The following is a 15,473-nucleotide window of genomic DNA, read 5'->3' on the forward strand; positions in this document are numbered from 1 at the left end:
TTCTGCCAGGGATCCTCTACAGTGGGGGTCATCAACATGTCGAAGGTACCTGAGCTATCCTGACAGAAAGCTGTCAAAGCCGACAGCCAATCACAGGTGGCGGAGGTGTTCCCTGTCTACGAATGGCTGTTGGCTTTGACAACTTCCCAGAGAGATCGCTGTGGCTGGATTGAACTCATGTCCAAACCAGCCTGAGTTAACTCCCCATCTTACTGACCCTCCATTAGTAAGACAGGAACATTTGTGTTCCTCCCCCCCTTTCAGAGTGGCACAGACCGTGCCTGATATCATATGGGATGGCTTGACAGGGGAGGAGGGCTAGCGGGGATTAGCACACCAGAGGAGTATGTCACTGCCATGTCCCCGCTCTGCATATGGGTAAAATTGCTGACTTTTTTTTATATAAAAAAAGGGCCCTGCACTCCAGTGATCTCTGACCTCTTCCATGTTGTTTAGGTAGATCTCCACCACTCAAAGGTTGCCTACCCCTGATCTAGGGTGAAACTTTCTTTGAGCAGGGACTTCCTGTATTAAAAAACAGTCACTGCTGCTCCCCATCCATGCGTGGGGTAGCCTGGTCTTGTATCCACCAGCCTGTAGTGGGAAAACCTTCTGGGTACCTCCCTTTTTTGCACAGGATGTGTGCAGCATAGTGATGTCTCTGTTATTTTGGTGCGCACGAAGACGTATTATACATTTATGGCCATTAAGGAATATATTTAAATATATATATATATATATTTATAATATATTTATAGTTTTTGTACCCCGAGTTTGGAAAAACAGTACTGTTCAAAGTCTGTTGTATTGTTTGTAACAAATGTGTCTGGTGTTTGATCTGTTTGCTTTTATGCATATTTTATGTTTCACCTCTCAATGCAAAGTTCAGTGCATTTGACTTTATTAAATCATGAAACATTATCAAATAATAAAAATAAGACTTAGTAATCCCAAAATTCTGCTTAAATTGTCTTAAATTGTCTGTTTTTCTTTTGAATGCAAGTACGGTATTGTATCATCTAGGATGGTATTTCTATTGTTTTTTTGGAAAATACTTTATAAAAATATTTTTGGCTATTGCAATAGTGTCTCCAGTGGGAGTAGAACTATAGGTCTTGCCATTATAGGTGAATCCTTTTTCCACAGTGAACACAGCCTCGTCAAACTTGCTTTGCTGGAAGGGTACTTCCGTATTAAGACTCTCAATTAGGTACCACAGAAAGAGACTCCAGCGCTCTTTATAATAATCTTTAATTAGCCCCCCTAGTTGCTTGTTGGCATAGTCCAAAATATTGCCAGTGGGACCCCATAATGTAATCTGGTTACGAGCATTCATGCCATACAGAATAGCCTCATCTTTGGTGCTGGCTGTTTTCTGTGCTGACTCTAACCATCGACCAAGCAAAAACTGGGATTGGCTGGAAAGCAGATTATCAAGTTCAGGCAGGAGATCAAACACCATCAGGCCACCTGCTGTCATAACTCTTTCTAGATCTTCATTTATATATGCAGTCTTAATCTCCTGGTAATATTCAGTAACCAGCAGCTGCATAGCTTCCCTGGTAACATCCACCAAGTCATAGAGGAAAGTGCTACTATTTGCCAAAGAAGAAGCTGCATTGTGAAATAATTGCCAAGCTGCATAAAGGTTAATTTTATTGTAGCAAAAACCTGTGTTCATTTTTAGAGATGGGCGTCTAACTAATGGACTGTGATTGTGATCCTTCCAGTTCTGAGTACAGTTATACACACTACCTAGAAGCAACTGCCATGCAGCCCGTGCATAAGGGTGTTTCTGGCCATAACGTCTGTCAGAATAATCAGAGATCCATTCAGGGAGATTGAGAGGCATGGATCTCCAACCAATTTCATTCATCAGCTCATATATCATGTCATTCTGCTCAATGCCTTCAGGGGTAAGTCCTGTTCCTATCATAGTAGAGTTGGTGAACAACAATGCATCAAAGGGTCCTTTATTTATACTCTCGACTTTTCCAAATAAACCATGGTTCCCACCAAAGTTATGCAGCATGCACCAAATGAACGGTTGCCCATAAAACGACTCTGTGTATTGATAAACAGGAATAGTTTCTGCGAACAAGTCTAGGACTATGATTCTACCAATTGGTGTGCCATGAAGAAGGGCCTTAATCTGTACCGGCCTCCAGAAAGTTGGATTATTAACAAATAGCCAGCCTTGCAACATCCAGATGGCTCCAGGATCCACTGTAGAAGGATAAATAATAAGTTACAATTATATAATTGTCCATATACAGTATCGCACAAAAGTGAGTACACCCCTCACATTTTTGAAAATATTTTATTACATCTTTTCATGTGACAACACTGAGGAAATTACACTTTGCTACAATGTAAAGTAGTGGGTGTAGAGCTTGTATAAGTGTAAATTTGCTGTCCCCTCAAAATAACTTAACACACAGCCATAATGTCTAAACCGCTGGCAACAAAAGTGAGTACACCCCTAAGTAAAAATGCCCAAATTGGGCCCAATTAGCCATTTTCCCTCCCCAGTGTCATGTGACTCTTAGTGTTACAAGGTCTCAGTTGTGACTGGGGAGCAGGTGTGTTAAATTTGGTGTTATCGCTCTCACTCTCTCATACTGGTCACTGGAAGTTCAACATGGCACCTCATGGCAAAGAACTCTGAGAATCAGAAAAAAAGAATTGTTGCTCTATATAAAGATGGCCTAGGCTAGAAGAGGATTGTCAAGACCCTGAAACTGAGCTGCAGCACGATGGCCAATACCATACAGAGGTTTAACAGGACAGGTTCCAATCAGAACAGACCTCGCCATGGTCGACCAAAGAAGTTGAGTGCACGTGCTCAGCGTCATATCCAGAGGTTGTCCTTGGGAAATAGACATATGAGTGCTGTCAGCATTGCTGCAGAGATTGAAGGGGTGGGGGATCAGCCTGTCAGTGCTCAGACCATACACTGCATCAAATTGGTCTGCATGGCTGTTGTCCCAGAAGAAAGCCCGCAAACAATTTGCTGAGGACAAGCAGACTAAGGACATGGATTACTGGAACCATGTCCTGTGGTCTGATGAGACCAATATAAACTTATTTGGTTCAGATAGTTTCAAGCGTGTGTGGCGGCAACCAGGTGAAGAGTACAAAGACAAGCGTGTCTTGCCTACAGTAAAGCATGGTTGTGGGAATGTCATGGTCTGGAGCTGCATGAGTGCTGCCGACACTGGGGAACTACAGTTCATTGAGTGCTGTAGCATGTAGTGCATGAATGATTGGAGGGTTATTAGATCTCATCACAGGATGGACTGTGGAGGTCTCATATGTAGAGCAGTGCCAACATCCTATTTTAAGTCTTAGAAAACAGGAGGGGGGGGGGTAAAAATACCCAGGAGAACGAAACAGATGGACTTTGTAGGCACCAATCATAAAAATCAATGTAAACTTTTATTTATACACAGATTTAAAAAGAATCACATAAACGTAAACATTTTTAAAAAAACGCAGTACATTGCGGAAATTGGTATTATATGTCACTACATAAATGTATGAGAACGGATCGGGGAATAGCCCCTATACCAGAGGGAGGGATAAACCCCTTCCGTTCCCATTAAATAACCTCAAACTGATATAGCTCGGTATGGCTCTACATGTTTCGCAAATTTGAATGCTTCTTCAGGAGCTTGTTTGGGTTACCTGTAATGGGAAATAATAGAGAAGGACATACACCAAAAAACAAAAAAACAAACATACAGTAGCATATTAATATTTTTGCATAAAGACTTTTCAATAGTGCGTCTCAATCAGAACCACTGAGTACCGTGAGGAAGCGATCCCAAAGGCCCAAGATTCAACATGCATATAGTGACCTGTGATAACATGCGGGGACGTGTCTGGTAAAGAGATTTATATCACCAGTAGACTCAAGGGGGGGTAGTGAGCTAGAGAATCCCAACTGTCCAAAAAAGGGGGGGGGGGGGGTTAATAATAACCAATGTACATCTGTGGTAAAACCGGAACATTCATATGTAGAAGAGAGCATAAGGCACAACTAGATGGGGGATGGGGGGTGGGGGTCAGGGAGAGAAAGAAAGAGAGAGAGGCAAGGAAAGGGGGGGAGGGGGGGAAGGGAAGGGGGGAAGGGAGAGAGAAAGGAGAAACCAAAAAGGGGAATAGACAGAGGAACTGGGATATAGCAAGTAATGTACCAGCCAGAGTAAATGGATCCGTCTTCAGATCAGGTAGAGGTTATGGATAATTGAAAAGCCATGCATTCAGAGACAAAGCCTCCAATGACCAAGGTGCATAAGGGAATCCAGAGACTGTAATCTGAAGATATAGATAATATCTAATTAGCCAATATTGAGACCAGCTCCTTATAGTTTGCCGTTATACCAATAAATCAAATGGCATAAACAGATCCTCATATACATGCTAAGTACAGGTATGCCTATAGGGTTAAATAATTGCACATGAAGGACTGCTCCAACCTTGTAGGGTAATACAGGTGAGCAGGTCTTGTAAACAGCATAAATCAGCTACTTGCTTGTAAACCTGGCACAAAATAGATCTTGACTAACATGGCTGCAATAGAGCTCTGATCCTATCCCAGCAAGGAGCTATCTAATAAGCTCCCAGGACCGCCATCTATATTAGGGAGTGAGAGAAGCATCAGGTTTCATCTAGTTGCACAAACAGAGTACAGCTACAGAGCATTTAGTTTAGATTTGTATAAATCCAGCATACTCTTACCAGACAGCTTGTTTTGTTCAACAGGTGACACCCAGGCATCAGAGCACCATGGAGGGTAGTGGCGTGGTATAAGGCTGTTACTGACAGCCTTAAATACACGTCCCAATCAGGTGTGTAAGACATGCATCACCTGATTCGGCCGAACAGGAGCTGCGCACGCACTCACATCCCATCGCACATGCTCAGTGGTCAGACAGGCCTCTGTCATGGAAAACGATGTGAGGAGGGAGAGCAGTCCTATAGGTAATAGATCTATGAGCTCCCCCTAGTGGTTCCTCCTAGATACAGCGTGTAAAGCGCTGTAAAGGCTGGGACCAACAGATGGAAAGTCTGGAGATATCAACGCACACCTCATGGAGTGTGCATTGTAAATCCAGGGGGAGAGGGGTAGATCTACACCGAACGCCGCAGACACCATCCCCCAAAGAGCAAGGTGAGGGCATAATGCGGCTTACCGGCCGCACATGTGATCCAGACACCAGCAAGTTGATAGGGACCGGGGTCAGCTCACCTCAGTACTTGTAACTGGCCTGAGACGCAAGGCCAGTCTACATGATTAAAATGTTCGTTACCATGAAGGGAATGACTCCATTCATGGTGATACAACTTACAAATGCATACTAATAGTTAATGCTGATCGTCCACCCTGGTACGAAGTATCCCCTATGCACAGTACATCCGCCCTAGGAGGAATTGTACTACTGATAATGATTTCAAACACCATGTGGACTTACTGAGGGAACGTCTCCTTAAACGGGGATACTCCAAGTCCCTACTCCGCAAAGCCTTTAATAAAGCCTGTGACCAATCTAGAAATGCACTTCCTCTTCTCCAATGAACCCAGGGGGGAGGAACATTCAACAACGAAATTCATCACACAATACTCGCACCAACAGTACCAATTACGCAATATACTACAGCAACACTGGCATATTTTATCTGAGGACCCCATCCTAAAGAAATATATCAGTGACCACCCTGAGATCGTTTTTAAAAAAGCACCATCCTTGCGTGATAAGCTGACTAGGAGCCATTTTGCATCCTCACAGGCTCAAACGACCAATAGAATGGGTATATACACTTGCGGACACTGCTCTTTTTGCCCCTGGGTATCCACAGGCCACAAATTCCAATTGCCCAACGGTGAGACACCCAAGGTGTAATATACTTGATTACGTGTAGATGTGGGATATTCTATGTGGGTAAGACCATCCGCCACTTATGGCAAAGGATACGTGACCACGTATATTACTCAACAAATGGGAAAATGCTTAGTCCCATTAGTAGACATCTCGATTTATGCCACAGATTCGACACCTCTGTTGCGACTTTTATTGTCCTAGCAGTAATTCCTCAAGACCCAAGGGGGGGTGATTGGGACAGGAGGATACTCCAACAAGAGGCCAAGTGGATTGAACGCCTGAATGCCACACGGTGGCCAGGCATTAACGAAGTACAATCCTATAAATCCTTTCTTGGATAAAAATTTAAGGTTGACCTATATGACAACCAACTAAGGCGGAATGATTTATAGCAATTAGGTAACACGCAGTTTACCATAGTCCCTAGAAATTTGCACTATCAATCCACTGGCCCCTCCCTCTTCAGGACAGGAGATCCTCCTGTCCACTGCTCCGCCCATCACTGGCACTTCTGCAGCTAAACACAGTCTATTATACCCTTTGCTAGTGTTGTGTATGGATATTAGTGGTCTTACTGAGTTTAAGTATTGTTTAATCGCAGGAAATCGCAAACTTGTAATCACACTGTTATTTGCAAAATGTATATGCGTATTGTATTTCTTCTATCAGCATTAACTATTAGTATGCATTTGTAAGTTGTATCACCATGAATGGAGTCATTCCCTTCATGGTAACGAACATTTTAATCATGTAGACTGGCCTTGCGTCTCAGGCCAGTTACAAGTACTGAGGTGAGCTGACCCCGGTCCCTATCAACTTGCTGGTGTCTGGATCACATGTGCGGCCGGTAAGCCGCATTATGCCCTCCCCTTGCTCTTTGGGGGATGGTGTCTGCGGCGTTCGGTGTAGATCTACCCCTCTCCCCCTGGATTTACAATGCACACTCCATGATGTGTGCGTTGATATCTCCAGACTTTCCATCTGTTGGTCCCAGCCTTTACAGCGCTTTACACGCTGTATCTAGGAGGAACCACTAGGGGGAGCTCATAGATCTATTACCTATAGGACTGCTCTCCCTCCTCACATCGTTTTCCATGACAGAGGCCTGTCTGACCACTGAGCATGTGCGATGGGATGTGAGTGCGTGCGCAGCTCCTGTTCGGCCGAATCAGGTGATGCATGTCTTACACACCTGATTGGGACGTGTATTTAAGGCTGTCAGTAACAGCCTTATACCACGCCACTACCCTCCATGGTGCTCTGATGCCTGGGTGTCACCTGTTGAACAAAACAAGCTGTCTGGTAAGAGTATGCTGGATTTATACAAATCTAAACTAAATGCTCTGTAGCTGTACTCTGTTTGTGCAACTAGATGAAACCTGATGCTTCTCTCACTCCCTAATATAGATGGCGGTCCTGGGAGCTTATTAGATAGCTCCTTGCTGGGATAGGATCAGAGCTCTATTGCAGCCATGTTAGTCAAGATCTATTTTGTGCCAGGTTTACAAGCAAGTAGCTGATTTATGCTGTTTACCAGACCTGCTCACCTGTATTACCCTACAAAGTAGGAGCAGTCCTTCATGTGCAATTATTTAACCCTATAGGCATACCTGTACTTAGCATGTATATGAGGATCTGTTTATGCCATTTGATTTATTGGTATAACGGCACACTATAAGGAGCTGGTCTCAATATTGGCTAATTAGATATTATCTACATCTTCAGATTAGTCTCTGGATTCCCTTATGCACCTTGGTCATTGGAGGCTTTGTCTCTGAATGCATGGCTTTTCAATTATCCATAACCTCTACCTGATCTGAAGACGGATCCATTTACTCTGGCTGGTACATTACTTGCTATATCCCAGTTCCTCTGTCTATTCCCCCTTTTTGGTTTCTCCTTTCTCTCTTCCTTTCCTTGCCTCTCTCTCTTTCTTTCCCTCCCTGACCCCCACCCCCCATCTAGTTTTGCCTTATGCTCGCTTCTACATATGAATGTTCCGGTTTTACCACAGATGTACATTGGTTATTATTACCCCCCCTTTTTTGGACAGTTGGGATTCTCTAGCTCACTACCCCCCTTGAGTCTACTGGTGATATAAATTGAAGAATATTATTAATATCTAATATTCTTGTATCTCAGAGGCGCTTCTGGATGAATAGCATTGATAGCCAAACTGACTTGAAACAAAGTGTGAGTTTATTGTCACACAATTGGCATCATAAATACAATGTAAAAAAATATAATAGTTCAGTACAGTGTGGGTAAAAATATATGAAATAGAATAAAAAGTTATAAAGCTGTATAAGCTTATGAAAGCATGTATGCTTCATGGCTGCTGTCTTTCTCCATGCTGTGTGTGTGTCCTCCAAGAAGAAACAGGAAATGACGTTCTTAGTCTTCTGGCAGAATTGACAGCTGTCCCAACTTATCAAAGTATCTTGTGTACATGTCAGTATCATCTATCCTAATGACTGTGTGTCTGTGTGTGTGTCTGTCTGTGTGTCTGTGTGCCCCTTCAATATGGAAGCATTGGCTTTATATGTTACATGTGAACGTGTGAACGTCATAACCTCACACCAACTTAGAACCTTGTATGGCACATATTCATTTCTGCTAGCTTCAGTATGCACTCATAGTCATATATGGCATATGATTGACAAGCCCACATGTAACACTCCATATTTGAAGTAATATGCTGATCATGTAATGTCATATAACCAAACATCTATATAATATGAACACATATTATCAACTTTACATTAAGTAACTATATACTAGTACTTATTAATATGATTGGAACTACAAACTAACTTAACTCAACAGTATATAATCCACAATGTATATTCCTTTAGCTATGTGGACACGTGTCTATTTTTGTCTTCTCATGACATTCTACACCAAGATACCTTAAATGTCATACTCAAATTGGCTACACCAGAAAAATCCAGCAATGCTCAGCTTTAGAAGAAGAATCATGTCAAATCTATTGATCAAGGTCATTCACACATACTCTATTTATCATGATTAATCATAAAACCAAATATATTTTGCAAGCTTGCCATGAATATAATATAACACCTATAAGTGCCGAATTATGAATTTGGAATAATATTCTAACAATCCCCCCTGAATTATGATTAATCATATCAAAATATTCTAATACATTCATAACATCATTCGTGTCACATTTATACATCCTTGTATCAAATGATTGAACACAATATTCCTCAGAACTGAAGCAGCTAGAAATAACTCTCCTTCTAATCACTTTTCTTTTTACTTTAACTTCTCTTAGATCTATCTATTCAAAATCTTAAAATGATGATATAGAATTTAAAAATGTATAACATAATTGATGACTCATATCTATAATTATTAATAATAATAATAATAATTATTATTATTATTAAAATAAATAATGCAATAATATATTTCCATATTTGTGCTCAAATAATATTTTAGCTCTTTGGAAATATACTTTACACTCTAAAACTTGTCTTAACTTTCCATATTTCTATTAAGAGTGATATGTTTCTTAAGTTATGAACAAAAGATGTTCTATAAACTAGAATGAGTGTGCAGTTGTTACCTAAAAATATTAAATATATGAATAAGGAAAAATAAATAAAAATAATAATGATAATCCTAACATAATATGAACATTAATATCAGAATAATCGGATTATCAAAAAATGTATATGGACAAATGTTTGAGTCCCAAATTGTTTATCTATAGTAGATAAAGTTTCTTCTGATTAATTTTTTCTTCATGAAATGTCTTTAAAATTTCTTCTTCAAGTTCTGTTAGATTAGAAAATTCTTGTTGAATAAGATAAAACAGTCATAAATCTAAAGTATAAATCTTTTGTCCAATATTCTTCCCTAGAGGATTCCTTCTTTAACTTTGAATTTTCCTGATATTCTCTTTGCTCTTCATATGAACTTGTTATCTTCCATATTTATGTGATTTTAGATGCCATTTCTGTAAAAGAAATGCAGTATCATTAATCAGGCATAAAATATTTTCATTAAATTCTTGTAACTTTTTTCCAACAAATGTTAAAACATTATGAGACAATAACTTTGTGAATTTGTTAAACTATATGTAAAATAACACTATCTTATATTTTCCTTCAAAGAGAACTTCTGTATGACAATGTACTGTCCTTATCCTGTCTAAGATGACCTAAACTATAAATCATATGTACGGTGAAGTTTAGGTATGACAGGACGCAACACCTCCTTTGGTCATGATACAAATCTCTGTTTTCACAAACAAAATTAAAGTTTTGTACCACCCAGAGATGACAATGGACTATGCCGTTGTTCTCATCTCTAAAAAATTAGAAATGTGCGTAACTGTATTCTGTGTTGAAGCTCTTACTCTAGTGTTAGACTGTTCTGCAGTAACAAATACTGGCTCCATGTCCTTCTCTGTTCTTATGCTGGAAACCTGAGATAAAGACTCCTCAGATACAGCTGTATAAACATGTGCTGGTGTACATTCCTGAAGATGTCTTCCTTTTACATCTATCTGAATGTGTTTGGATGATAAAGCTCTGAACCATAGAGGATATGTTTTACGACATTCTTTAAAACTATCTTCCTCAAAAATACCTTTTAGTGAGCAGTCAGGTGTCTGTACAATGATTTTGTTTGATTTCACTATGCTCTCTGTAGCTTTAATTGCATAGTAAACACTTAGCAGTTGCTTTACACCTGACTCAAAAGTTTTTTCCAAAAATGATAAAACTCTGGAGAAATAGGCAATTATTTTCTCTTTACCTTCTTGTAATTGAGACAACGTTACTGAGATGGCATTCTCAGACACATGAGTTTTCAAAACAAAAGATGCTTCAGAACAAACCTCTATTGTACTTAATGCTGGAGCATTCTGCAAATCTTTTTTCAACATTTCAAAAGCATTTTTCTCATTTGGACCCCATTGGTCAACTATATTACCTTTATTTCTCAAAAGATTATATAGTGGATGAACTTTTTCTGTGAAACAGTGTACAAACTCTTTGCAATGATTTATTTTATGCAAAAATTGACGCAATGCCTTATGAGTTGTTGGAGTTGGGATTGCAGTGATCTCTCTAACTGTTTCTTGCAACAGTTGTCTCTTTCCTTGACTAATTTGCATGTGAAGGTATTTCACTTGACTTTTCATCAGCTGGACTTTTGTCGTGTTTAATTTTAAACCTTCAGCTTGTAACATCATAAACAACTCAGACAAAAGAGCTATATGTTCATCGATATTCTGAGTACTCAGCAAAATCGTATCCACATGCTGACAAATGCAGTCTGGCCTAGAAAATTTTGAAAGTATTTTTGCTATAGATTCATGAACTATACCATCACCAATACCTAGGCCAGGTATTAATCGAGTGAACGTATAAGTCTCTTTTCTGAATGTGAATGCGAATTTGTACTGGCTGCTATTCGCTAAAGAAAGGGAAAAATGGCTATTCATAATTTTTAATACAGAGAACACTTTGTCCTCAGCATTCAAATTTAACTTTAAGTTAGATTTATCAGGAAGAACTGGGTTATTTGTGATATGTTTATTCAATGTCCTTAAGTCAACTGATAAAGAATATGAATTATCAGTATTTTTGATAGGCCAAATACAGTTATTTACCACTGATTTAGCTTTCTTTACAATTCCAAGTTGTACAAACTCTTGAATAATGGCAGAAAGTGGACCAATTGATTCTAGTGGTAACTCATACTGATTAAGGGGTTCTGGATCTTTTCCCTCAATATTCAATTCAGTATTTTTCAAAGTTCCAATGTCATTTTTGAACTTTGACCACAAACTTGGAAAACGTTGTACCACTTCCTTTAAAGCACAATTACCATCAACATCAGGCCATTTTTGTTCTGTAGACATATTGGTAATGGAACCAACTTTACTGTATACAGAGGGATCAATAAGTACTGATTTGGGCCTAGATGGATCTTTCCAAATACTTTTATTAGCCAAATCGATCACCCATTTTTGTTCATTGATTACATCAATGCCGAGTATATTCTCTGCTTTGTGACATACCCAAATGTTAATGTTAGTTTTTACTAATCCAGGTATTTCAAATGTTACATTAGATACCTGTCTAGCAGTGGAATTACTTGTATTATTAAAACCCACTATATTACACATAGGAGAATTTGGTTTCACAGGTATGTTTTCTTTGGTAAGGCTAATCTCAGATCCACTGTCAATGAGACAATTAATGTTTTTACCATTAAGCAAACATTGTATATAAGGCCTACCATTCTCATCCAAAATAATTGGTGCTACATATTGTAATGGCAGAGAAATTGAATCCCGATGTGATTCTATTTTTGGCAATGGCAATAAACCCTCTCTTTCAGTGACAGCGTTGTCTGAACTGCTGATAACAGTCAAATTACTGATCTGTTTGACTTCAGTGGCATAAGGCAATTCAGTCAAAATGTTATCTTGACATGAAAAAACAGGTTTTACAAAAGCTGATTTTTCATTCTCTATATCTTTAGTTTTTATTTGTGAGTCTCTCTTAAATTTACAGCAATGTTTTCTCATATGGCCAGATCTATGACAGTAAAGACACGTGATAGGCTCTCCTTGCCTCACTTGTCTGCAGCTGTCCTTGTCATTCCTGCCAAGACCTGTCGTTTCTGACATGTCTGCAGCCTGACTATTTTTGTCACATTGAATTATAGCTATCTCATGTGTGAGATTGCTTTGATTCAATTGTCTCCTAATTTTATCAATAAAACTTACTATATCATTTAAATTTTGACGTCCCTGTGCTATAGCTACTGAAGTTGGGTCAAGGTATTTAAATTTTTTTATGAAAGCTATTTTTAAACCTGGGTCATTGTCATCATCTACTCCAAATATCATTTGATAAACCTTGCAAAATTTAATTCTAAAGTCAATTGGACTTTCTTCTGCAGTAGTCTGTAAAAGATCTAACATTTCTATGGTCGGTATTTGCTCACCGGTCATACATAGCAATAATTGTCGCAGTCTATCTGTCGCGTCATTTTGTTTTTCCTGACCTTCGTCATCAATAACAGGTGTGTTAATTCGTTTAGCGAAATTAACAGGAACCCACAACTGAAATATGTAATTGCGTTGATCATTTGACAGATTAAAACGATCCGCAAACATTTCAAATAAATCCCAATTGGAAAATACAGTTGCCTCAGTGTCATAAATAGGAAAATCTTTTAAAACTTTCATAAGTTGGTCATGTATTTGCAACTTTAGTTTTGCAGTTCTACATAATAAGTTTTTATGTTTCATTTCTTTTTCATCCGTAGCATCAACATTCTCCATATCCGAACTTTCCGGAATATAAGAGGATTGTTGCTTACATTTAGATTCAGTCTTTTTGTCATCTGTAGTTATTACAGCAATCTGTGTCAATCTACTGTCATTCTGAAGTTTTTCCAAAAGATTTGTTTTGGAGTCAATTTGTTCCTCAAGATTCTCTATATAATTACAAAAAATCTCACAGTTTGGACAACTTAGAGAATCTTGGGACACATTTTCATGTTTCCCTGTGTTCTGTACAGTGTTACATTCTGTCTGCTGTAATGTACACACATTTTTAGCAGGTAAATCAACATTAATAATCATTTTGTTAAATATTCTCACTAAGCTTAATACATTATTTATTTTCTTACGTAATTTATGTACAGTGAACCTGGATTTATCAATCTGTGTATTGGCATTTAAGCATTCATTGTACATATATCTCCACAAGTGACTGTCATTTGGATATAAAGACACATCTTTAAACTCTAGCTTGCTTTCTCTCGCTATTTCATCAATAAATTCCATAACTTTTACTCACCGTATTTAGAAGAATTTCTCGTCTTCAACCGTCTCAGTTTCTTGGACCTCTTGTCCACATCTGATGCAACACAAACGCCTCTTGGTTGATAGGTTCTGAACCGTCTTTTTTCTCGAGACTTGAATATTCGCAAAACTGCGCTAATCTCTCCCCCCTCAGCAAGGATCGAGATTTCCGTAAAAATTGAGAAATGACGGAACTGTCTGGCTCGCCAAAATGAAGAATATTATTAATATCTAATATTCTTGTATCTCAGAGGCGCTTCTGGATGAATAGCATTGATAGCCAAACTGACTTGAAACAAAGTGTGAGTTTATTGTCACACAATTGGCATCATAAATACAATGTAAAAAAATATAATAGTTCAGTACAGTGTGGGTAAAAATATATGAAATAGAATAAAAAGTTATAAAGCTGTATAAGCTTATGAAAGCATGTATGCTTCATGGCTGCTGTCTTTCTCCATGCTGTGTGTGTGTCCTCCAAGAAGAAACAGGAAATGACGTTCTTAGTCTTCTGGCAGAATTGACAGCTGTCCCAACTTATCAAAGTATCTTGTGTACATGTCAGTATCATCTATCCTAATGACTGTGTGTCTGTGTGTGTGTCTGTCTGTGTGTCTGTGTGCCCCTTCAATATGGAAGCATTGGCTTTATATGTTACATGTGAACGTGTGAACGTCATAACCTCACACCAACTTAGAACCTTGTATGGCACATATTCATTTCTGCTAGCTTCAGTATGCACTCATAGTCATATATGGCATATGATTGACAAGCCCACATGTAACACTCCATATTTGAAGTAATATGCTGATCATGTAATGTCATATAACCAAACATCTATATAATATGAACACATATTATCAACTTTACATTAAGTAACTATATACTAGTACTTATTAATATGATTGGAACTACAAACTAACTTAACTCAACAGTATATAATCCACAATGTATATTCCTTTAGCTATGTGGACACGTGTCTATTTTTGTCTTCTCATGACATTCTACACCAAGATACCTTAAATGTCATACTCAAATTGGCTACACCAGAAAAATCCAGCAATGCTCAGCTTTAGAAGAAGAATCATGTCAAATCTATTGATCAAGGTCATTCACACATACTCTATTTATCATGATTAATCATAAAACCAAATATATTTTGCAAGCTTGCCATGAATATAATATAACACCTATAAGTGCCGAATTATGAATTTGGAATAATATTCTAACATAAATCTCTTTACCAGACACGTCCCCGCATGTTATCACAGGTCACCATATGCGTGTTGAATCTTGGGCCTTTGGGATCGCTTCCTCACGGTACTCAGTGGTTCTGATTGAGACGCACTACTGAAAAGTCTTTATGCAAAAATAATATTAATATGCTACTGTATGTTTGTTTTTTGGTGTATGTCCTTCTCTATTATTTCCCATTACAGGTAACCCAAACAAGCTCCTGAAGAAGCATTCAAATTTGCGAAACATGTAGAGCCATACCAAGCTATATCAGTTTGAGGTTATTTAATGGGAACGGAAGGGGTTTATCCCTCCCTCTGGTATAGGGGCTATTCCCCGATCCATTCTCATACATTTATGTAGTGACATATAATACCAATTTCCGCAATGTACTGCGTTTTTTAAAAAATGTTTACGTTTATGTGATTCTTTTTAAATCTGTGTATAAATAAAAGTTTACATAGATTTTTATGATTGGTGCCTACAAAGTCCAT

At 38.5% G+C, this 15,473-nt stretch overlaps 1 protein-coding gene across 1 annotated transcript in view; it reads right to left on the reverse strand.

Moving 5' to 3' along the window:
* Window positions 1-416: 416 nt before the first annotated feature.
* Window positions 417-15,473, reverse strand: part of NAGLU (N-acetyl-alpha-glucosaminidase) — a 361,395-nt gene continuing 346,338 nt past the window's right edge. Inside the window, exon 6 of the mRNA XM_073608285.1 lies at window positions 417-2,226. Within this exon, the coding sequence (XP_073464386.1) occupies window positions 1,034-2,226 (1,193 nt within the window). The 3' untranslated portion in view covers window positions 417-1,033. The remainder of the gene's footprint in view (window positions 2,227-15,473) is intronic.

The sequence above is a fragment of the Aquarana catesbeiana genome, linkage group LG12 (genome assembly GCF_042186555.1).
Source record: "Aquarana catesbeiana isolate 2022-GZ linkage group LG12, ASM4218655v1, whole genome shotgun sequence".
Lineage (NCBI taxonomy): Eukaryota > Metazoa > Chordata > Amphibia > Anura > Ranidae > Aquarana > Aquarana catesbeiana.